The 25,049-nt window shown below is 38.7% G+C and overlaps 1 protein-coding gene across 2 annotated transcripts in view; it reads left to right on the top strand.

Moving 5' to 3' along the window:
* Nucleotides 1-25,049, top strand: part of NELL1 (neural EGFL like 1) — an 877,100-nt gene that overhangs the window by 406,277 nt on the left and 445,774 nt on the right. For both annotated transcript variants that reach the window (XM_049649290.1, XM_049649281.1), the window contains exon 13: nucleotides 1,850-1,975. In XM_049649290.1, coding sequence (XP_049505247.1) covers nucleotides 1,850-1,975 — 126 coding nt within the window. The remainder of the gene's footprint in view (nucleotides 1-1,849; nucleotides 1,976-25,049) is intronic.

Here is a 25,049-nt window from a genome sequence, read left to right as displayed (position 1 = left end):
GTCAAGGTCAGCAGTGAACTACTTCTTGCCAAATCCAGTGGTTAGTTATGTCTTTATCTTATTCAGCAGGTGACAAAAATAATCGTTAGTCCTTTCCTGAAATACTCCTCTTGACTTTTATGGTATCCGCCGGTGTGTGAAGCAAAAATGCTTAAATGATGCCAGGAGCCGGCTTGTTAAAAGAATTCTAATGTCCTGGGTGCCAGAGAGATCCAAACAATATCTCATGCTCATGTGCAGTTACTATTCTGTCTTAAGTTTGTGGGAGAGTTCCCTCCACACCTTGCTTGATGTAATCTTATTATATAGTTTTAATATTCCTTTTGTCCATTTATTTTAATTGTGCATTGTCTTGGATCACCTTTGAAAGCACATGATCTTGTGCAAGTATAACACTTGGTTTATTGCCTGAATCATTTCTCTAATTTCTGGTGTTTTGTTCTTTATAGTTATGGAAGTCTTGCTAACTGCAAGTGTCCTTCTAGGACCTCGATTACTGCACAATAACTTTTGTTTATAGGCTGAGAGATGTTTAGTGCTTAAAAGAATCTGGTGTTACTTCAGTGTGTTTTATCAGGAAGTCAATCTACTTTTACTTTTAATATAGATAAGTGAGATTATAGGTGTTTTTGTCTTCTGTTTCTACACATGAAGCGTATTAGGACTTCAGTGATTACCTTAATAGTAACACTGTGGTTGACTATCATCTTCAAGGTGCTTTCATTAAGTAAATCATCATAAAAGATTGACTTCTGAGTTCCACTCCTGGGTGTAGCATGTTCTAACAGGATGGTATATATTTTTGCCACATATTTAACCTCTCTAAGCCTCAGTTGTCTACACTGCAAATTGTGGGTAGTGCTGTACTGTGATTGTGGAATTGTTTGTGGATTAAATTAGATAAGGAGTTTAAAGATGTAGGTTCAGAACTGGCCTGCATGACCAATTCATGAGAATTCTGGAACTCATACTGGTTAAATGGAAGTCACAGGCTAGTCAGTGGAAGAACCAGAACCAGAACTCACATTGTCTGTCTTAGGTTCTTACACTGTGCTGCTCCCTGTTCCTCTCCTTCACACATAAGCAGTCTGAGTAAAATGAACGTAAAGCCATTTCTGAAAACAACTTCCAGAAAAGACTCAATTAAACTCTGTACTAAGGTTGTAGGTGATTCTCATTCTTCCCATGAATGCTTATGAGAAAGTAGGGGATGCTCTGACCTCTGTTCCAGAAAGAAAAAGATGTTTTTGCTGAATCAGCCCATTATTCTGTCTCATGGGATGAATCTCCAGGTCAAGGGATGAAAGGCATCAGTTTGCATTAGACTACAGCTGCTGTCTGTATTCAAAATACACCATGGGAGAAACTGGCTGCACCATCATTTTTTAACAGATGGATTAAAGCATGTCTTAGTAAGACACATGAGCAGAGAAGCCTGGATTCCCTTGATCTCCCTGATAAAAGCTACACCATGTACAGTGGACATCTAATAAATATTAATTGGCATCAACTCATTGGACATAGAACTCCTTGATTTTGGATGTTTAAATCCAGCATCCTCCGTGGTGAGGGATTAGTAATAGTAGATTCAGTCTTCATACCTCTAGGTTTCTTAGCTGTTGCGTCTCACTGTGCATCTTTCTGGAAATACTTTCAGCTCAAGATGGGATCTGATGCACTTGAATGCAGCTGAATTTGCATTTAAGATTTTGTGTTTAATGCATCTTGCATTTTCTCTTAGCTTTGTTGGGCATTTGCCTTTTTAAATTTCATTGCAACATGGTTACATGATAGTTCCGTCATTCACCTCACTGTGATATTGCTTCTTTTTTTCTTTTTCCTCCTTCAGATATTGATGAGTGTGCAGCTAAGATGCATTACTGTCATGCCAATACTGTGTGTGTCAACTTGCCTGGGTTATATCGCTGTGACTGTGTCCCGGGATACATTCGCGTGGATGACTTTTCCTGTACAGGTGAGACTGAAGAACCAACACTGTTTTTCTGATTCAGCCCTTCTCTGCCCCATCTGTGTTTTGTTAAATTTAGATCCAAGTGTTGTCACCTAATTGGTTTTTCTCTTGCATTATTTTACCCTCACCTTTAGAGAAAAAAGTGATGAAAGAAATTTTATCTGCGCAATTTATTTCTACTCCTAGTATCTGTGTGTGTGTGTGTGTGTGTGTGTGTGTGTGCGCGCGCGCGCGCGCGCGCGCATGCGTGCTCGGGTCTTTGATTTGAATTTGAAGTCCCCCGTTGCCTATAGTAACGTTGAGGGATGTAGAGACATCAGTTTTAAGAATAGAAAAGGATCAATCTATTTTCCTTCCATCATGATAAAATGTTTTCGTATATAAGAAAATGTACTTTGTTCCCACTGGAAAAGACAAAGATTCGATTTAGAGGGGGAGAAGGAGTATCTGGTGAGCAGAGATTGGACAAATAGGGGAGCTGCTCAAGACTCTTGATTGACAAATACCGATGGTGTCTCCCCTATACGGCGGGGCTGTCAGCACTAAACTGGAACTGCAGGGTTGTGTGGTCAGTGCCTTCATTGAGTAATGCTGGCTTTGTGAGGCATTTGGTGGCGGGGGGAGGGGGGGTCCAATATACTTCCAGTTATGTATATTGAGATATGAACTGTAAATTGGTTAGGGATTGTAGAAAGTTCTTCTTTTGGTCAAATATCTTTAACCAGTTTGTAACCTGTAAGAAAACTGCCCCTTAAACATAAAATGTCAGTCATTTTGTACCTTTCCTTGACTCCTGCATCTTCATTTGTCCCAATAACGTTTGCATATAGACTGAATTTTTCACTCATGGGGCGCCTGGGTGGCTCAGTCGGTTAAGCTTCCATCTTCCGATTCAGGTCATGATCTCGCAGTCTGTGAGTTCAAGCCCTGCATCGGGCTCTGTGCTGACAGCCCAGAGCCTGGAGCCTGCTTGAGATTCTATCCCCTCTGCCTCTCTGTCCCTCCCCCCATTGCGCTCTCTCTCTCTCTGTCAAAAATAAATAAGCTTTTTAATTTTTTTAATGTTTTGATTTATTTTTGAGACAGAGAGCATGAGCAGGGGAGGGGCAGAAAGAGAGGGAGACACAGAATCTGAAGCAGGCTCCAGGGTCTGAGCTGTCAGCACAGAATCTGACATGAGGCTCGAACTCATGGACTGTGAGATCATGACCCGAGCTGAAGTCGGACGCTTAACCGACTGAGCCACCCAGGTACCCCAACAATAAATAAACTTAAAAAAAATTTTTTACACTGAATTTTTCACTCAGAATGGACAGCCACTGTCAGTGTATTTTATTGCAAGTGACCTTTTCAGAAGTGCAGAAAGTTGCAAAAGTTAGGGAAGCATGTTTATATGTCCATGCAACCTTTTCCATTTATTTCTGTATATGTATAGGTTACTATTTTTTGGCTAAGGAGCTGGTGATTCCAGATTGATGCAGGTTTCTGATGGCCACAGGTGGCCAGTCTCATTTATCTATCTTTTATGTAGTATAACTAAAGTTCCTGGAGAAAAAAGAGATTGTGTAAACATAGCATGCTGAGATCTAAACATTTTAACCGGGGCACAAAACTCTTTGCGACCTGTAAACCAACACAGTATGAAAATCTGATGTTCTCTATGATGGTTTCTCTGTTCTTAGTAAATCCAGGTCATCCTGATTTACTGTAACCCTATGGTTAGAAGGAACCAGTGAGTATTCTCCCAACACAGCATCACATATCATGCAACTTGATAAACCTTGATGAAGGTCCTTCTGTGTAGAAAGAGCTTGTTGAAATCATATCAGAATATTGCCTGTTTTTACTTTTTCATTAAGGGAGGAAGACCAGAGCTTGGTGGTTCTTGAAAGCCTCTTAGGGATAGGTGCCCTGCCTGGTGGTTTATATATGGAACGAGATGGAAAATGTATTGTTTATAGAACTGGTTCCACAACTGCTTTTACAAAGCAAAAGATAAGGATGTGGGTATCAGTGGGTACCCAAGCATCCCCCCTACAAAACAAAACAAGATACTGTGTAGCTCTGCAGAAAAAAAACCTGTACAAACACACATCGTACATGCACGAAGTTTTTGTTTTGTGTGTGTATGTTTTGTATCAGAGGGAATGGGTAAGTTAGAGCGAAAGAAAGAAAAACAAGAGGGAGTCAGAGAACAGTCACTAGTCGGAGAACAGAAGACCAGGTGCTGTGAAGGACAGAGGACCATTGAAAACCTCCCTGTGGAAGGAGAACTGAAAGGACTTTTAAGGGTGGGAATATATAATGTGAGGTTTTTTCATTGTTTTGCTATTCAGTAGGCAATGCAAGTTTTCCTTATGCCTTTCAAATCTTCAGCAAAGTGTACCTATCCTGCATGCTGGATGAGCCCTTCCCCTTCTACCCTGGTGGACTGAAAGTTAACATGGTATACACAGCAGAAATGTGTGTATAGGATGTTGAGACCTCAGAGACAGAGGTACTCACTCTGAAGTAATTACTCCTGTCCCTTATCCACGCGCCCAACGTAAACTTCTACATCACTATCACAACAGTTTCCTTCTAGGAGTTTCTGAAGTCTTGATGAGGGATTTGGAATTTCCATAGGTTGGAATTGGGAGTAAGGTCTTTTTCTTTAAGAAACTTTCTTTGATCCCAGTTTCCATCCTGCCTGCTGCCCCATCTTTTTGCTTTTATTCATGGCAAAACTTCTTAATTGTGATTACTGTCCTCGTTTACATTTGCTCACCTGGCATACCTTCCTTAACCTCCTCCACAGAAGGCTTTCATGCTCACTATTCCACAGAGGTTGTGTTTATCAAGGTCAGCCTTGAACTCCATTTTGTTAAGTCCAGTGTCCTTATCTTCTGGGACCTCTCAACAGCATTGAGCGTTGACCACACCTTTCTCTTTTAAACACATTATTTTCTTGCCTTTCCCTATTTCCTGATTGTCTTTCTTCATCACTGCCGGCCCTGCCCAGGCTCCCTAGCTGTTTTTCTTTCTCTTTTCACATTTTTAAAGGTTAGAGTGCTGCAGAGCTCTGCCCTGGATCCTGTTTCTTTGTTCACCTACATATACTTTTTAGATGCCTTCATATCATGTAGGACTTTCACAGCACTCCGTCGATACTTTCTCAGTTTCTATCGAGTACAGTATTTTTTTCTGAGCTTCTGAATCCTATCAAACTGACACCCACATGTAGATGTTTAAGAGGCATTTCATATTAACATGTTTAAGAATGACCTCTGGATTTCTTTCCATGTTGGTAAACTTCCTCTTTCAATTTTCCCCATCTCAGCAAATGAAAGCCTCATCTACCCAGTTTTTCAAGCCAGAAAGCTAGGAGTTATACTGGACTCCTTTCCTTCTCTTGCCCCTCCAACTTCAGTCCAAACACCAGTCTTACTCTACCCTCTACATCCTGTCCTAAATGTGTGCACTTCTGCCCATATGCTTTATTACCAAACTACTAGACCCCTGACACCACACTGGACTTTGTGTTCCATTCTTGCTCCACTATAACTCACTCTTCATTCAGTAGCCAGAGCAAAGTTTTAAAAATAAGAATTTTCAAATATGCTTAAACTTCTCATGTAGTGTCCTATTACACAGAAAATCAAATCCATACTTACTTTTATATGAAACCCTATGTGGTTATTCTCCTTCCTGTCCCTATTACTTTGTCTTGTACCAATTCCATCCTTGTCCATTATGTGGTGGCCACACTGACTTTTGGAGGTTTTTTATTTTTTTTCCCCCCATTCAACATGCTTGTTTTCCCATAGGACCTTTGCGTGAGCTCTGTCTCAGAAGTTTTTTCCTCTTGATATCCCCATAACTGGCTCTTCCTTTGTCATGCAGGTGTCAACCTAAAAATGATAGGCCCAGAGAGACTTTCTCTGATTTGTATAATTAGCCACCCATTATCCTATCTCCTGGTTGTAATTCTTTATCACTTATCACCATGTAGAATTTTCATTTTTTATATGTGATTTTCAAAAATTGTCTCTTATTAGAACGTAACATCCGGGAGCCGCAATCTTTTCCCGTTTGCTCACTACCTATCTTGGCTATTTAAAACAGCCAAGGGCAGGGGGCAGGAGGGGTGGGGGCTGTGGGGTGAGGTAGAGAACATAGCTGGGCAGAGAGCAGTGCTCAGCAAATGCTTATTGAATGAAGGAATGTGCAAAACTACTTAGGCTTGCGCTATGTACCTCTCTAAATTTCATTTATATAAAAATGGCTCATATCTGCTGTATCGTTAACTGTTAGATTATTGAGGACACCAAATTTTATATGTGAAAACATTTATCGTGGCACTGTCATAAGTGCCATCAGGATAGGATGTTCTGCAGTGAAAACCCCAAATATTACTGATTTAAAATAACAACGTTTTGTTTGCTTTTCACTGGTCAACAGCGTGCTCTGCTCATCATAATTACTACTGATTGTAGTAATCATAATACTGACTGATGGAATAGTCAGTATTGGGAATATTGCCAAGATGGGGAAAAGAGAGCCTGGAGGGTCTTGTAACAGTTGTTATATGTTCTTGTCAGGGAGTAACAACATACCCTTTCTATCCTCTGCTAGTTGACTAGAACTAATCACCAGTATCTAACTGACTACAAGGCGATGAGGAAATACAATTCCTACTTTGTGCTTGGAAGGGTTAGAAAACCAAAATATTTGGTGAACAGTGCTAATGAATACCACAGTGACTTACACTTAATAGATTCTCAACAAACTTTGTTTCCTTTGACACGAGAAGCTGTTCATTAAAATAACCTTTTTTTTTTTTTTTTTTTTTTTTTTTTAAAACAGCAGTTCACAATGTGCTGGGGAAAGTAGTCTCAAAAGGATAAAGATATTAAGCACTTCTGTACTAAGTGCTCTGATGGAAGGACAAGCAAAATTCAATAAGGAAAAGGTGCTTGATTTCTAGAACAGAGTGTCTGGAATATTTTTTGCAAACCAAGAGGAGCTATTGGAGTTTCCTGGGGCTTGTTAGCATGCACTGAGTGGATTAGCTTAGGATTTTACAGTGTGGAATGTGGATCTAGTGAGGAGAGCTAAGAGACAAGCATTCTCCCTGCCATTTCTCCTCTAGACCAGATTCCAAGGCCTCCATTAGGTGCTTTCATATTAAGCTGGAACTCTGATGTTTACCTTGGCATCCTGAAAGTGAGCCTGTTAGGGCAAAGGTGCTCTTCACTCTCCAAGGTAGATCAGGTCCCCACCGCCAATCTCTCTCATTTCTTTATTGGCAAAGAAGACTTCTTCCTCTAAGTGATCATTTGCATGTGGTAGTAAGTAAGGTATGTACTACCTATCGGCCACTGTAAGATGTCTTCTCAGATGTTTCATTTTCCAAAGATAAATTTCTGGGAGAAATTGACAGGCCTGAAGACATCCTTTGTTTGCCCCACGTTCCTGATAGAGCGTTTCTCATTATTGGCATTCCTGAATTCCAAAGATCATCCTAGACTCTGTCCTGGATCAGTTTCTCTGTCACTGTTGAGTTGGTCTTCTAAGTATGTCTAGGTCACTTTTTTCTTTCTTTTAGGATGCCATTTAGCTTCCTAGAAGTCAGTAGGAATACTGAAAAGTTGTATTCAACCAAAAATTAGCCTAGAGTTAAAGATGATCTAGTAACTTTGGTAATAGATTGATTATTCAATAACCGATTGCTTCATCCATTCATGAATCTGATGCATAATTAGTGTCAGTCATGAGTGTTAGGAAATGTGGTGGTTGAGAATAGAGATAAATGACCTCTGTGCCCAGAGAGTTCATGGTTAATGAGGCAACATCTTCACATGAAAAAACTCAAATGTACATTCACTCTCAAAAATATTCCAGTGTTTGCCAAATCAATCCCTCTTGAAAGTTTTAGTAGAATTTACTTGAGTATTGGGTGTTTAATCCCATGTTAGCTGTTTGTCTCTTACAAGTTTCAAAGGAGAAATCCTGAAATAACTGTTCCAGGGTTTATGCCGATAACCACAGCCCTTTCAGAAAGGTTGCACCTGAGACAATAAATAGATGCCAAACCTGATGCCGGAGGGGAAAGACAGTATGTCAAACAGAAAAGAAGCTTTAACTCTTTCGTCCTTCTTTATCTTGTTAAAATTGAGAAAGAAATTCTATGTCATGGGATAATAAAGTTAGGAGGGTTCAACACTGAGAATGCTTGCCTGTAACTTAAAATGTACTGTAATTTCATTTTTACCCTTAGAGGCTGGGGATTCCCTGACATGACCATATATTATAGACGAGGCTCTGTACTTTTTTCTAGGAAAGTTTCCATTGCCCTTTGAAAGGGTGAAGTCTGAAGCATTGGACTCTTGACACTGGACTAGTTTTTTGCCTTAGAATCTGTGTGAGTCTAAATCACTTTCTCTCCTGTAAGGGAACCCCGAGTTGCCCTTGCTCTTTTGTGAATTTTGAAACGGGAGGATTCCCTGAAATTGACTTGGTGGGGTGCTTTTTATCTTCTCTGTACCTTTTGATTTTTGGAGTGGTCAGCCTGCTTGATTTATTGGTCTCTGACCTTCATTTATCCCCAGTTAAACTCCCTATGTTGAGGTTGTTTGATAAGACGTTATCATTGGATACTCAGGCAGCTTTAAAGGAGGATACTTGTGATTTATGACAAAAGCCGCAGCAATAAGACAGGTACTTGACAGTAATGGGGAAGCATTCATTTTTATGCCAAAAACTTCCCATGAAGGTAAGAAATAAAGGGAACAAGTGAGATAACATATATCCCATGTGATTTCTATTACCTCACTAAAAGGATTTTTATTTTCTTGATATTGGCAAGGAAGTGTATGTTTGAAATACTTCAAGTAAGCTTAGTTGAAGTTAGAGATAAATAATAGTCTATTAACTTAATGGTTTAAGTTAAGTACCTTGTAATGAAAAGAGGTGAGGCAACAGTTTAAAACACTTAGGAGAAAAAATTAACTGTTAGAAATTTTAAACGTTTTCTGGAAAATGCTTTTTTCCTAACGATGATACACAGAACACTTTAACTATGAGGTACCTGATTTTTTATTTATTGAGCAGAGCCATATGAAATAGGGCCAAAACACAACATTCTGCAACTTGAAAGAGCATGGTAGTAAATTTCATACTGATTATCCTTACCTATAAAACACACAGCATGTGCTTGTTTTGGACATGCTTGTTCTTAATGACTTTTGACTATTTGGCAGCATTAAAGGGACAGATAACTAATTGCTTGGTTCTCAGTCTCAGAAGAGGTGATCCAGGTTTAAGAATGACATTCCAGCTATGGATCTGTAGACTGCCTTCACTTTAGTGGAAAATGCTGTATCAGATGCTTTAGGATGCAAATCTACTTTTTATTAAAGATGACCAAGAACATTTATTGATATATTGAATAAGGAGAGTCAAAATAAGACCTGTACTTTTGGATATTCCATAACCCAGCCAAAAGCTCTGATAATCAATATGAGACATTTTCCCTTTGTTTTGATTTGTTTGGCCAGTATGTCCTTTTTTTCTTCCCTTACTTTAAATAAGTGGTTGACGGTGTTACCTACCTCCCCATCTAGAGGAGCGATGTGACAGTACAAAAGCAGGATTCCAAAATCCTAATGTTTTAGTGCTGAGGTTCTCAGCATATATACATATATATACATATACATACATATATATGTGTGTGTATACATATATATACATATATATATGTATATATATATATATATATACACATACATACATACATACATACATGGAGGAAAAAGTCAGTATTGGGATCTACTCCTAGAACTTTGGATTTTCATTTGGTGTAGGATTGAGACCTGGCTTCAGTTTGTTTAAAGGTCCAGGTAATTCTGTTATGCAGTCTGCTTTTTGTAAATCAGAGAATGTCAGAGAAGAATCCAAAGGGAGGAGAATCGTCCTTTCTACTATAGACTGGAAAAACCAGAGTGGGTAGTATAGGGTCAGGAGGTAATGAAGGAAGAGACTTGGACAGTTTCTGGAGGAAGGGCCCTGCCTCCAGGGCTGCATTCTGGGATATGTAAGACAACATCTTAGCAAACAGAATCCAACAGTACATTAAAAAAAAATCATTCACCATGATCCAGTGGGATTTATTCCTGGGATGCAAGGGGAGTTCAATATTCACAAATCAATGTGATATATCACGTCAAGAAGAGAAAGAATGAAAAGCATATGATCGTTTCAACAGATGCAGAAAAAGCATTTGACAAATTACAACATCCATTCGTGATGAAAACCCTCAACAAAGTAGGTTTAGAGGAAACATACCTCAATAAAATAAAGGTCATGTATGAAAAACCCATAGCAAATTTCATATTCAGTGGGGATAAACTGAGTGTTCCCCTTGAGGTGAGCAGCAAAAAAAGGATGTCCACTCTCACCACTTTTACTCAACATAGTACTGGAAGTCCAACGCATGGCAACCAGACAACAAAAAGAAATAAAAGGCATCCAGATCAGGAAGGAAGAAGTAAAAGATTCTCTATTTGCAGATGACATGATATTATATAGGAAAAAAAAAACAAAAAACCCACGAGCGGCACCTGGGTAGCTCAGTCGGTTAAGTGTCCGACTGTGGATTTTGGCTCAGGTAATGATCTCACGGTTCTTGGGATTAAGCCCCACGTCAGGCTCCACACTAACAGCATGGAGCCTGCTTGGAATTCTCTCTCTCTCCCTCTCTCTCTGCCTCTCCCTTGCACTCTCTCTCTGTAAACACACACACACACACACACACACACACACACACACAAAACCATGAAAGACTGCCAAAAAACTGCTAGAACTGATAAATGAATTCAGTAAAGTTGCAGGATACAAAATATGTAGAAATTTGTTGCATTTCTATACAATAATAATGAAGTAGAAAGAGAAATTAAGACAACAATCCCATTTACAACTGCACCAAAAGTAATAAGATACCTAGGAATAAACCTAACCAAGAGGTGAAACTATACTCTGAAAACTATAAAACATTGATGAAAGAAATTGAAGACAATGCAAGGAAATGAAACGACTTTCCATGCTCATGGATTAGAAGAAATATTGTTAAAATGTCTATACTACCCAAAGCAGTCTACACATTGAATGCAATCCCTGTCAAAATGCCACCAGCATTTTTCACAGAACTAGAACAAAAAAGTATTAAAATGTATATAGAACCTGAATTGCCAAAGGAATTTTGAAACAGAAAAGCAAAGCTGGACTTTTTGCAGACTTCAGGTTATATTACAAAGCTGTAGTAATCAAAACAGCATGGTGGTGGCACACACACACACACACAAAAAGATACATAGATCAGTGGGACAGAACAGAAAACCCAGAAATAAACTCACAACTATATGGTCAATAAATCTTTAACAAAGCAGGAAAGAATATGCAAAGGGAAAAGACAGTCTCATCAACAAATGTTGTTGGGAAGAATGGACAGCAACATGAAAAGAATGAAACTGAACCACTTTCAAATTCAAATTGGATTAAATACTAAATGTGAGACCCGAAACCATAAAAATCCTTGAAGAAAACACAGGCAGTAGTCTCTGTGACATTGGCCATAGCATTGTTTTCTAGGTATATCTCTTGAGGCCAGGGAAACAAAAGCAAAAGTAAACTTTAGGGACTACATCAAAATAAAAAGCTTCTGCACAGCAAAGGAAACAATCAGCAAAACTAAAAGGCAACCTGCAGAATGGGGGAAGATATTTGCAAATGACCTGTTAAAGGATCATTATACAAAATATATAAATAAATGATACAGTTCAACCCCTAAAAAGCAAATAATTCAGTTAAAAAATGGGAAGAAGTCATGAATAGACATTTCTCCAAAGAAGACATCCATCTGGCAAACAGATATATGAAAAGATGCTCAACATCAGTCATCATCAGGGAAATGCAGATCAAAACCACAATGAGATACCACCTCACACCTGTCAGAATGGCTACTAATAAAAAAAAAAAAACGCAAGTATTAACGAAGACATAGAGAAAAAGGAACCCACTTGCACTTTTGGTGGGAATGCAGACTAGTGCAATGACTGTGGAAAACTAGTGCAATGACTGTGGAAAACTTCTTCAAATCACATTACTGGATATTTACCCCCAAAATACAAAAACACTAATTTGCACCCCTCTATTTATTGTAGCCTTGTTTACAATAGTCATATTATGGAAACAGCCCAAGAGTCCATTGATAGATGAATGGATAAAAAGGTGGTGTATGTATACCATAAGTAAGCCACAAATAAGACTGAAATCTTGCCATTTGCAACAACATGAATGGAGCTACAGCATAAAATGCTCAGTGAACTACTAGGACAGTCAGAGAAAGACAAATACTGTACGATTTCACTCATGTGGAATTTAAGAAACAAATGAGCAAAAGAGGAAAAGAGAGACAAAGCAAGATACAGACTTTTAACTACAGAGAACCAATACAGAGAACCAGAGGTGAGGTAGGTGGGGGGATGGGTAAAATAGGTGATGGGGATTAAGGAGTGCGCTTGTTGTGATGAGTACTGGCTGATGTATGGAATTGTTCAGTCACTATATTGTACACCTGAAACTAATATAACACTGTATGTTAACTATACTGGAGTTACAAATAAAAAATAGGACTGAAGAGAGAGAGAGGCTATGGGATGCCTCTGTTGGTGGGGCCTTTTGAGGAGATTCTGAATCTTCTGTGACATGATTGTTGTAATGCTTCAAAGAGCTCGAAAGATAGATGACCTCTCTGGGGCGACCTGTGTTCTCTGGGTAAAGAAGTAGACTTCTTCTCTGCCAGTATCTTGCTCATTTGGAGTCCCCTAGAGTCATGACACAACCTGATGGAAGAAGAGAATTCTCAAAATGACCGAGACAGCATTTATACGACCCTATTTGTCCAGAAGAATATGAGAAAAATTCATTAAGTTGAGGAAATTATAGAAACCTACATTACTTGCACATATGTTTGTGACTAGGCTTCCTTCCCTGCCATGGCATGTGAAAGAAACAAAGTCAACAAAAGGAGAAAAAAGGGAAAAAATGAAGAGGCTCCTCTAAACAGGGATTGTGTAGGGTAAAAATTCATGGAACTTTTGGTGTTCGAGGGCAACTTCAGTTTTCCATATGTAATCCTGGAAAAGTCAAAGGCCAAATATTTATTGCATTTAGTAATAGTAGTGTTAAAATAATGCTAAAGTTTTTTTTTTTTAATTAGCAAATATATCTTAGGATCCCAAAAGGCATTTCCCTTGAGGTTTCAGGGTGAAAATAAATCTGAAGGATTTGTGCAGTGTTTGGCTTCTTTGCGAGGTTTAAATGGGAGGGAGTTCTTATACCAGCACTATTGTAAAGTATCTAGGACCATTGACTGCTGAAGAGCAGCTAGGATGAATGATGGGGCTTGCCCCCAGGGTGTTTGTGCACAAACCTATTAAGTACTGTGTTGCCCTTGATCCAAGTTCATCAGGAAGCCTTGTTACTATTTCTGTACACTCTATTGTTGGAATTGTGCATGCAGAATCGAAATTAAGCTTTCACATAAAAGGAGTTTGATTAAGGATGCGTTAGCACTTATGACATTATTGAGGCTGGTCTTGTAACCCTGCTGTGTCCACATTTGAGTGGACACAATGCATAGACATTTCTCTTTAATAACCTAATAAGCTATCTTATATTCTTTGTTTCCATCTCAAAGATTTTGATAAATGCATATGCATAGGTATTTCTATACTTTTTAAAGGTATAGTGAGGCATTTTAGGATTTTTTTCGGGGTAATTGAGAATATATTACTTATTCTTGGGCCAGAGTGAAAGCTCTAAATTTTCATGGTTAAAAATCTAGTGTATAAATTAGTGTATAAATTTTACAGGCTGAAAGCTTTGGCTCTGCCACTTACTTGCTTTATGAATTGGAAAACCACTTGAGTTCTCTGCTGCTTCTTCAGTATCCTCTATACATCCTCACAGAGTTGTGAAGGATAAAGTAGGACAGTGTAGGCATATCAGTTCAGATAATTGTAGCTGAAAGAATGAAAAAAAATAGACTCCACTGGCTTAAATGATAAATATATTCTCTCATAACAAAGTCTAGAGGGACAGTGTTTCCAGAGTTAGTTAATTCAGCTGCTCCATAACATCATCAGCAACACAGATTTTTTTTTGAGTTTTTATTTTCAGCATGGTAGTTTGAAACTTGATATAGCTCCCTTCAAGGTCTCAAAAGGGCTAAGTAACTCCAAGCATCACATTTTGACATAATTGTGTCCCAAAGTCAGAAGGGAAAGAGGATTCCCTTTTTAGAATACTTTTTTTTTTTAATATCAAAGAGAACTTTATCAGAAGGCTGTCCCCAGCAGATTTGTTTTCATGTTTCATTGGTCAAAACTGTTTAATATACCTACTAATAAAACATGGAAAAAAAGAAATAGCTTGAATCAAGATTTATCCCTAAGTTTGGGGTAGATCTCAGCTTCCTTTTTAGTACTTAGCTAACTGATATCTAAATGAATTTGTGTTCCATTGTCAACAAAGGGGAAGGGGGTGTGTGTTTTTGTGCACACATGTGTGTTTATATGGATCTACAATTGTGTAGGCAACTGGCAGCATCTATTAAGAGAACAGTCAGAGTCTTGAAAACACTTGCAAGCTTAGGAGTGACTAAAAGAGATGTAATTAGGTATGTGATTCTGTGTGTGTGTATCTATCTATCTATCTATCTCTCTATATATACACCATATATTTACATATATTTTAATCACCCAATTCTGGAGATGGTTCAACAAATAGGCACCTTCATACATTGCTGACAGGAATGTTAATTGATAGAAACTTTCTTCAACGTGTTTTTTTTTTTTTTTTTTTTTTTAATTTATTTTTGGGACAGAGAGAGACAGAGCATGAACGGGGGAGGGGCAGAGAGAGAGGGAGACACAGAATCGGAAACAGGCTCCAGGCTCCGAGCCATCAGCCCAGAGCCTGACGCGGGGCTCGAACTCACGGACCGCGAGATCGTGACCTGGCTGAAGTCGGACGCTTAACCGACTGCGCCACCCAGGCGCCCCAATAGAAACTTTCTTGAAAGCAATTTGGCCGTTTATCAAAAGGCCTAGAAATATTTATAGCGACTTATTCTAAGGAAACAATCAGTCACAATTACCTGAGAAGATTTTTATTAGAGCCATGTATTCCATTTATTTATAAGAAAAGAAACTGAAAGCAGCCTAAATATAAACTAATGGAAGTTTGATTAAATAAATGACAAGATTGCCATATATGGAAATACAATGAATATTAAAATAATTTTAGAAGAATATTCTGTGTCAATGGAAAATTCTCACTGTGTATTATGAAATTCAAAGCAGCATGTGTACTGCTTTCCAATTAAAATAGTAAATAAAAATTATGTATGAACACACATAATCCCACACACACATACACAGACACACAGAAACTCAGGCAAGGAATAGCCCCCAAAGAAATAGGTAACAGAGTACCTGAGTGGATGAGTATATATGATATCTTTTCTTTATACTTTTTGTTGTCCAGATTTTCTATGGAATAGAATATGATGCTCTGAATCTGCATCGTGTTTTAATATCAGAACAATGTTAATCACAATAACAGAAAATGCTAGACAAAGGTAACATAAGTTGATTTTGTCCAAATCCTCTCTCATCCTACTAAGTTAAATTTTTAAAAATGTTTATGACTTGGTAGTGCTAATGCCTTTTGTCCTTAGTGACATAGATGATGGGTCTGAAGTAAAGAGACGTAAAGCAGTGGCTTTGCTTCAGCATATTTCTGGAGAATTTGGCCAACATGACAGTTAAAGGACTCTTGGAATTCTGATGCTGGATCCTGGAAGGTGACCTGATGGGTAAGTTCCACCTGCCCAGAAGGACTTCTAGGTTCAGGTGTGGTCCAGTTCTTTTCTGCACTGTGACCAAGACAGAGATGCAGAGGGGAGATGGAACAGGCCTGGGATTTTCCACGGCAAAGCAACCACTGGATGAGAATCCAGCAACATAGATTCTAGTCCTGATCCTGCTACCAGCTCACTGAATGAATATCACCAACTCATCAGTTTTCTTTGGACCTTAAAAAATCAAGGTTAACTAGCTCAATAGGTTTTAGTCAGAGAAGCTGGGATTCCAAATAAGTTTTCTTTTGAAAAGAGTTTAATAACAACCTTGCAAACTACTATTCTAATTCCTTAATTATGTAAGATATGGTTCCTGACCTCGAGGAGGTTATGGTCTCTTTGGGGGACATAAAATTTACATTTAAGGAGAATAATTTTATAGGGCATATAACTAAATGTTAAATTGTGAGGTATGGGCAATAAACGTGGGGAAGAGCCTTGGTGCCAGAATAAAGGTATTAATTACTACGTGGTGGACAGATGTGTTTTCCACAGGAAGGTGTTTGAAGGCGTTTGACTTTCATGTTGGGTGGGAAATTCCAAAAGAAGAATTGAGAAGTAATAGGATACCTAGTGCTTTAGAAATAGATCCATCTCTGTGTTTGTTGATCTACAAAATGACCTAGTACTTGCCTGTGTAGAAGTGGAAAGGAAGAAGGCTCTGAGTCAGACAGGCTTGGCTTGCTGCCTTAAGTCCAGGCATTTGTTAGCAGTATCATCTTGAATCAACTTCTGACACATCTTTCTCCCAGAATTGCAAGGAGCAAATGCAGTAATATTTATAAAGTGCTTAGAAGAGGGCTCTGCACAAAGCAAATGTTCAATAAATGATAGCCATTACTGTGTCTATTTACAGGTGAGGAATTTGACTTGAGAATGTAGGGAGGTTAAGGAATTACCCATAATCACAGGCTAGAGAGTAGCAGAGCAGAGATAGAAATGCAGGACTTCTAATTCCAGAGATTCAAATGCAGCCTCTATTCGGAGCTCTTTTGAAGATGCCTTCAAAATGGTAATGCAATATGGTCTGCAGCTGCTTGGTAACAAATGACCATTGTTATTTTTTCATTTTAAAATATAATTTATTGTCAAATTGGCTTACATACAACACCCACTGCTCATCTCAACAAGTGCCCTCCTCAATGCCCATCACCCACTTATTAGAAAGAAGGAGCCTGAGGTTTGGGGCCAAGATAATCCTATTTTATTCTCAAGTCTGCCATTTACAAGTTTTTGGGATCTTGGGGAGATCCTTTCAGTGTTCCATGTCTCAGTTTATAACACCAAGAGAGAGGGTTGTGTTTAAGGTTGCAACATATGGAAGAGCCTAACCCAATGACTGACTTTATATGGTGCTTAATATTGAAGCCCTAAAACCTGTTTGCGGAATTTCCTTATCCTCCCTCTTCTCATCAAATGGCTCGTGAAGCACTTCAGAGGACACCATGGTACCTTGGAATACATTTGGAAAGCTGCTTGTCCTGAGAAACTCAATCTCTATAGACAGTGTCCAGATTCTCTGGATGTACAGACTTGTTGTCAGATGCTTCATGCTGATGGGTTAAGGAGACCATTGAGAAGTAGATTTTCCAGTGGCTTATAATGAGCAAGGAATAAATTCTTTTATTTCAAGGAAAATAATTGCCTTCTGGAGTTATTAGTTGTAAGTTGCTGTAGACCAGAGCTCTGGAATATGTTCTGTAAATTATCTTTAAAAAGTTAAGTTTGTTTCCTGAAAAGGGAAGCCCTGTAAACTGTGAATGCCATTGGCATTTATCAACCAGATGGCTGGCATCTAGTTACTCCTTTGGGGTGGCCATAGGACACAATTGCTTTCAGGAGGAGCATGGAAGATCAGAAGCTTGGTGTACACTGGAACCCAGGATGGGGACTTTGGCAGTTGAAAAATGTCCTTCGAGGGAGTTTGTAGCACACAGAGAGATGTATAAAGAAAACACCAAGTTTAATAAAATTATAAAAGAGATCATAATTATAATATATTTATATTGCAGTAACATTAAGATATTCAGATAGCCCTGTTTGGAATATTTCTTCCCATATAGTTTTCTATGCCTATGTCTGTATTCTACATTCTGAAATTGACATTGCAGCTACCAGTTGATAGTTTAATTTTTCTACTTATTTCATGAGCATTGCCCAGATTAGTAAAGTTACTTAAAAAATACAACTGTTCATGGCTACAAAATATACTTTGCTATGGATGCATGATTATAGCTTTCACCATTTGGAGAAGTATTAACATCCAGTTGCCTCTGTGTCTTTGTTTAGCTTTATCACATGCATGTTTTTATTTTTCCTCTGTTATGATAGTGGTCAATGCTTTCCTCACTTTAGCTTAGGAGTGATTTATAACCCAAAACTCAGAGCAGCCCTACCCAAGGGGTATACATACTTAAGGATTCATGGAGAGAGAGAGATGTCAGCTTCTCAGGTTTTATTCATGAAGGGACATTTCAGGGAGGAGTAGATCCCTAAAGAGCTGTGAAATAATAGCACATACCTTGGTGGTATAACCCTGCCTAGTTATGTAAGAAAGACTTTGTAACAAGACAGAGGTGTTCCAGTAAGCCCCTGCCTTGTTTATGATGTATATTTTCCAAATTGATATTTGAATTCTTTGTCCTTTAAAATTTAAAGAGTATGTATATACTAGATCAGCTAGCAATTTTTCCCCCCTTATGACATTAATTTTCCCATTCTGATTGGTAAGCTAAATGTAGAGAAAGCATTAAAGTATCAGAAGGTTCAGATAGCTGGGATATTAGAGACCTAAAAGACATCAGAAAATGCTTTCAAATTATAGTCATTTGAGTATGAATTTTGATGAATTTTTGAGGCAGTGTGCCCAGAGAGATCTTGGTTATGGATTATCCAAAACCTTAGGAAATTTTCTCATCAAGAAAGCTATTTTTCCCCCCAAAGCAGGTAGTCCTTTTAACTTCGTTATGTTAAAAATGTGGCATTGATCAGAGGAGGCAGATATCATCCCTGCCTATTAGTGAGGTAGGGAGGATAAAGGGATAATTCCCGTCTCACCCAGAGAGTGTATGGTATTAAATGACATTCATGTCATAGCCACCTAGGCTGAGCAGCTTACAGTGGAGGGGAGGGAATCAAGTGTAAGTATATCCTGTGATGATTTTCTTGGCCTCAAGCAAACCACTTATTTATTTATTTTTTTTTTAGGGCAGGTTGGAACAGCTTACGGCTTTGGAGCCAAGACATGAGGGAGGCTAGAGAGTTGTGCCCTTTATCTATTTTTAGGATTTAGAAAATCAACAAATCACAAAATAGCATTGGCATGGCTGTCATGTTTACCTTTCAACACTCCTGTAGTTTGTTTGTTTGTTTATTTATTTTCAGACAGACAGAGACAGTGCTAGTGGGAGGGGGGCAGAGAGGGAGAGGGAGAGAGAGAATCCCAAGCAGGTTCCATGCTGTCAGCACAGATCCTGATATGGGGCTCAGACACACAAAACCGTGAAATGATGACCTGAGCCGAAACCAGCAGTTGGACATTTCACTGACTGAGCTACTCAGGCTCCCCATCGAAGCTGCTGGAGTTTTAAATTTACTCTCATTTGGATGTAATTTATTCCATTTCATCTCTTTTCATCTTTCTTCCTCTTAGCTCTCTACTTTGGGGCATATTATAGGATTTATCCTTAAATCTTAATTTTCTTTACCTTTTATATTTGCTTCTTTAATGTGTGTGTTATTATTTATGGCTTAACCTGACAAATGATGGTTTCAATGAAAGACTGAGGGTCAAAAAATGGTGTAAGACAGAAAAAGGAAGTATTGGCAAGGATGTGGAGAAATATGGAACTCTTCTGCACTGTTGGTGGGAATGTTAAAATTGTACAGCCACTGTGGAAAATTGACAGTTCCTCAAAAAATGAAAAATAGATAAAAAGTCATATCCAGCAATTCCCCTTCTAGATAGATACTCAAAATAATTGAAAGCAGGCTCTTAGAGATTTGCATACCCGTGTTCATAACAGCTTTATTCACGAGAGTAAAAATGTAGAAGCAACCTAAGTGTCCCTGGACTGATAATTGGAAAAGCAAAATGTGGTATATACATATTATGGAATGTTATTCAGCCTTAAAAAGAAAGGAAATTCTAACACCTGCTACAATATGGGTAAACCATAGAGAGTATTATGCTAAGTGAAACAAGCCACTCACAAAAAGACAAATATCGTATGATTCCAGGTATTTAGAATAGTCAGATTCATAGAGGCAAAGTAGAGTGGTAGTGCCCACAGGCTAGGTGGGAGGGAAGTTATTTAATGGGTATATAGCTTTAGTTTTACAAGATAAAAAGAGTTCTGGAGATGGATGGTGTTGCTGATCGAGCGCCAACGTGAATGTCTTTAATACTAGTGAACCATACGCTTAAAACTAGGTAAGATGGTAAATTTTATGTTAGGTGTATTTTACCACAATTTTTAAAAATTGGGGGAAAATGCCATTGAGGAGAGATCACTTTTACTAAATCAGCTTTGGAAATAATACATACCGTGGTTTTCCTTAGCACGTATTACGCATCAGCTTTTTAAGCTCAGGTAACGATTTGTTCATTCCTTACTTCATTCATTCATTCATTCATTCATGAAACAAATGTCAATTGAGAAATTTAAGCATTGGGTATTGTTATAGAAGGCAGGCTTATATCAGGGAATAAAACAGAACTTTGTTATCAGTGGGGCACGTGTTCTAGTTGGGTGGAGTCAAACAATAAACAGGTAAATCTAGACTATGCTAGGCAGTGATAAGAACTCTGGAGAGAAATGAAGTGACGGGGGTGGGGGTCGGGGGAGGGAGATAGGTGTGCTGCATGGGCCATGATGCAGTTAAATTTTTTTTTTTTTAATGTTTATTTCTGAGAGAGCCTGAACAGGAGAGGGGAAGAGAAAGATGGAGACACAGAATCCAAAGCAGACTCCAGGCTCTGAGCTGTCAGCCCAGAGGCGGATGTGGGCTCGAATTTGTGAACTGCGAAATCATGACCTGAGCCAAAGTCGGATGCCCAACCAACTGAACCACCCAGATGCCCCGTGATGCACTTTTATATGGGATGGTCTGGAAGGGTCTCCCTGAGAAAGAGCATATAAGCAAAGACATGAGAGAAGGGAGGGTGCAAACCACGCTGGTATCTGGAAGAGCGGTGTTCCAGGCTGTGGGCACAGCAAATGGAAAGAACAGTTGTCTACTCAATGACTCAGGATTAGATAGGAAGGCTTATTCAATCAGTAAAATCTAACCTGCCTTTCTCTAGCCTACAAGTGTCTCTAGTATTCTCTGGTAGAATAAAGCACGGGGGATTCGTGGCCATTATTTGCCTCAGAGTCTCCTTTCCCAGGGTCATGGCTGTCTTCCTAAGAATTTAAGATGATAGAAGTCAGGCCATTGGATAAATGAGGCATTACTGTATTTTTCCTATAAATGGAAAGGGAAGCTTTAATGGCCCCAGCCATTACTAACTAGGACAATACCCCTTTTTGAAGAACAGAGTTCAGGAAGAAGCACTTTGAACACAGCATGTAGGGAATTCAGTGCCCATGTCCCATTACTGTTGACAAGGCCCCCACATTTAATTCTACAGGGTAAATGTAGCAACTCTAGAGTCAGGGCCAAAAAATATCTCTAAGCAACCAGGGACCTGAAAGAGCCTTGCTTTTGCTTTACGCGTACATTTTTAGTTTTCCATTTTCCCTGCTGTTGATAAATAATTCAGAAAAGAAAGGGATTTTACAGCCCCGACTTTTTCATGCAGAGGACCAATACATTATGCGATTGGTCCCTGAACACCCACAGGCTTTTAAACAAGAAGGTCAGTAATTTGTATGTGCTGGTTGGCAGTATGTTCTTCGGGGCTTTGCAATCAATTGGCTTTGTTCTTGTAACTAGTAAAAGGGTGAGGACTACGTGTGTGAAATGCACAGAGCTAATGCTGTCATGTTGTCATGGTCCCTAAGTGGGCTTCTTAGCAACAGGTAGGCTGTGCAACTTAGCTAAGAAGGAAAAGATTATCTGGGACCTCTGATGATATCAGTTGTCTTGATGCCAAAGTGAACATGGCTGCAGTGCCACACTGAGCATCTGGGAACCAGTACCTGCTGGCAGGGAGGGAGAGATATCAGAATGCCTCACGTGGGAACTTTTTCCTCATGCAACTAGTCTGTGCATGCTAGCCCAAGTATGGTATCTATTTACTTCTGAAAATCATTTCTAATGTAAGTATAATAATGATATATAATACATAATATATATGTTTTTGTATGTATATAAGATATAAATTCATAAACTGACTTTAAAGGCTAAATTATGTGGGTTTAAATGTTGGGTGATTCATGTTTAGAAAGAATATTACTACTCATATGTTAAGCAAATAATTTGGGTTAGCATTCACAGTGAATGCTGGTGATTAGTTTGCCACAGGAAATAGGGGAGAGAGGGGAAAAATCCAGACTAATACACTACATGCCCTTGGGCAGGTCATGTTACCTCTTTGGGTCTCAATTTAATCATCTGTAATAGAATATTAGATTATAAATTGACTTTCAGACATGCCATTAAATTCTTATGTCTTTGAAGTCAAGAATCATGGCCTTGCATTTCTTTATCCATAGTGCCTGCCATAATGATAGATACTTATTCTTCCCTTTCTCCTTCCTTCCTTCCTATTTTTTAATAGCTAAATGCCTATGTTCAATCATTTAGAGCATTGCAATAGCATTGCAATAGCAATAGCAATTCATTGCATTCCAATAGAACTTTATTTTTATAGGTGCCTTTTAGTTTTGTATTTAAAACTTTTTAACAAACTGTTACAATAATGTGGACATCCTACTGACACTTTTTTTTTCCTTTGGTAGTATTTGTTTCAGTGAATATTTATGTAACTTTTGCACATTGACTCAGGCCGTAATGATGTTTTATTAACTACTGTTGACTCGTGACTTGGAATTATCATACACATGATCAAAGAACCTTCCTTTGCACATCAGGAGATTTCTGTGAAGGAGAGCCATAGACATGGGTTCAGGATGGGCAGCTGGCCTCCCTTTTGAAGTCCTTTTCATGCTGTGTTTGTAGATGCTTTTGAATGCTTGTTGACAAATGTCACCCCTCTGGCATTTACCTTGCTTCTTTGTTTAAGCAGCGCCCACAGAGCCCAAACAGCCATACCACTGCTTTAAGTGTAATGGTAATGGGTTCCAGTTGGGCTTTTCCTCGAGGACTGGCCTGCATTGGGTGGGTAGGTGGGGAGAAGAGGAGATGAAAGTCCCCGAAGAGTAGAAACTAAATATCAGAAGACCTACATTCAAGTCTCAGCTTTGGTTGTTACTAGTTTTAGGACTTTGAACAAAATGCTGTACATAACTATTCTCTTTCTTCTTGGCTAAATGAGGGAGGAGGCCTCTGGTTTAAGGTCCCTGGATTTCTGTGATTTTCAGTGTTGTGAGTCATCATGAAAGACAGAGGAAAGTACTTGAGATTGGGATGACTGAAGAAAATATTGAGTTGGTAGCTTTGGAGTTGAAATTGGATTTTGTGGTGATGGTTGGAACACTGACGATGGACCGGGCAGGAGTCAAAGCATGGATGGAGAAAGGCCCAAGGCAGTGGAGAGGTTTTAACTTACTGGCACAGACAGCTCTTGAAAGGGTGGGACACCCTTCACCAAAGACTTCTTTGCTGCTTTGGCTTTTTTGTTCTTAAATCCCTAATTTTGACAATTCTGATAATCACTTATTAAACAAAAAATATGTGTTGATTGTAAGCAGTGTTTCAGATTCTCATTTATGTGCTAAGAATAAAGTGTGGAGGGCACAGGGTCCCTGCTCTTGAATAAGAAACTTCTTAGAAATTTCAGCTACCTTTGTGATTAGTTATGATATCTGCTCTATCGGCACAAGCCTGGAAGGTACTTGGGCACAGTTTTCAGGATCATTTGAGAGACGTGTATTTACAGGCTTCAATAAGCTTAAATTTAAGAGAGCATGCTTTATAATGCAGAGTCCAAATACATGAGTATTGAAGATATGATACACAGTCATATAGTGCTTAAAGCTAGCAGAACTAGGTTTATTAACTAAATGAACTTGTGCAAAATTCTTAACTTCCCTCGGGCTTGATCTCTCGTTTATATAATGTGCATAGTATTACTATTTATGTAATTGGGTGGTTTTGAGGATTAAATAAAGTATAAATATAAAACACTTTACTTGTTCCTAGAATATGCTCTGTGCCCAATGCATGTTAGGTGTTAGTGTTATTATTATAATTTTCATTTTGTTTTTCACTTAATATTTAACATGTAACTATAGTACCTCTTAAAGAGGGGGGAAGCACACTGTCACCTTTATTGCTTTCTATGAAACCAGGAGAGCTCTTTGGCTATTGGGAGAACGTGGATCAGATGAGCAATCTGATTTTATCATTTTCAAAAAGCATTGCTTTGTAAAGCTTCCTTGAGTGATAGGAAGGAAAGAAACTGATTTCTCTCTTAGATATGATGGTGATTGCATTTCTTAGAAGGGACAGACCAGTCCTTTGAGTGTTAGCTTGTGAAGGACCACACCAGACAAATGTGTCTGGTGTGGTCCAGATAGTCAAAGAGCAGATGAAGATGCTTCAGGAAGCATTGTTGATAGGACCAAATGTTCCCACTGGAAGGGGACACATGGTACAGAGTGGAACTCAGGCTCTGGAACCTGAAAGGTGAATCTGCATTGTAGCTTCACAAGTCATCTAACCTGCAACAGGCCACTGTGACTTGTCTGAGCCTGTTTTCTCATTTCCAGAATGGGCTGATAACAGCAGCAGTACTTTTTATCATGTCGTAATAGAGTTAAGTGAGCTAATGCATGTAAACTATGGTATATAGAATCAGTAACTAAAATGCATAACCAGATATCTCACAGTATCTGCAACATGGTAGTTGCTCAAGAAACTTTAGACTCCTTTTTCCCATCAATCATTTTATATGCTTTAATTTGGTTGTGTAAAGTTGAAGTAAAATACAGGAAACACTGGCTTTTTTTGCCTTTTGAGAAGATTTGTCAGTTCTTGGCCCCTAAA

The sequence above is a fragment of the Panthera uncia genome, chromosome D1, assembly GCF_023721935.1.
Source record: "Panthera uncia isolate 11264 chromosome D1, Puncia_PCG_1.0, whole genome shotgun sequence".
NCBI lineage: Eukaryota > Metazoa > Chordata > Mammalia > Carnivora > Felidae > Panthera > Panthera uncia.
The sequence above is the reverse complement of the archived record's forward strand: the minus strand, read 5'-3'. Positions and strand labels throughout refer to the sequence as shown.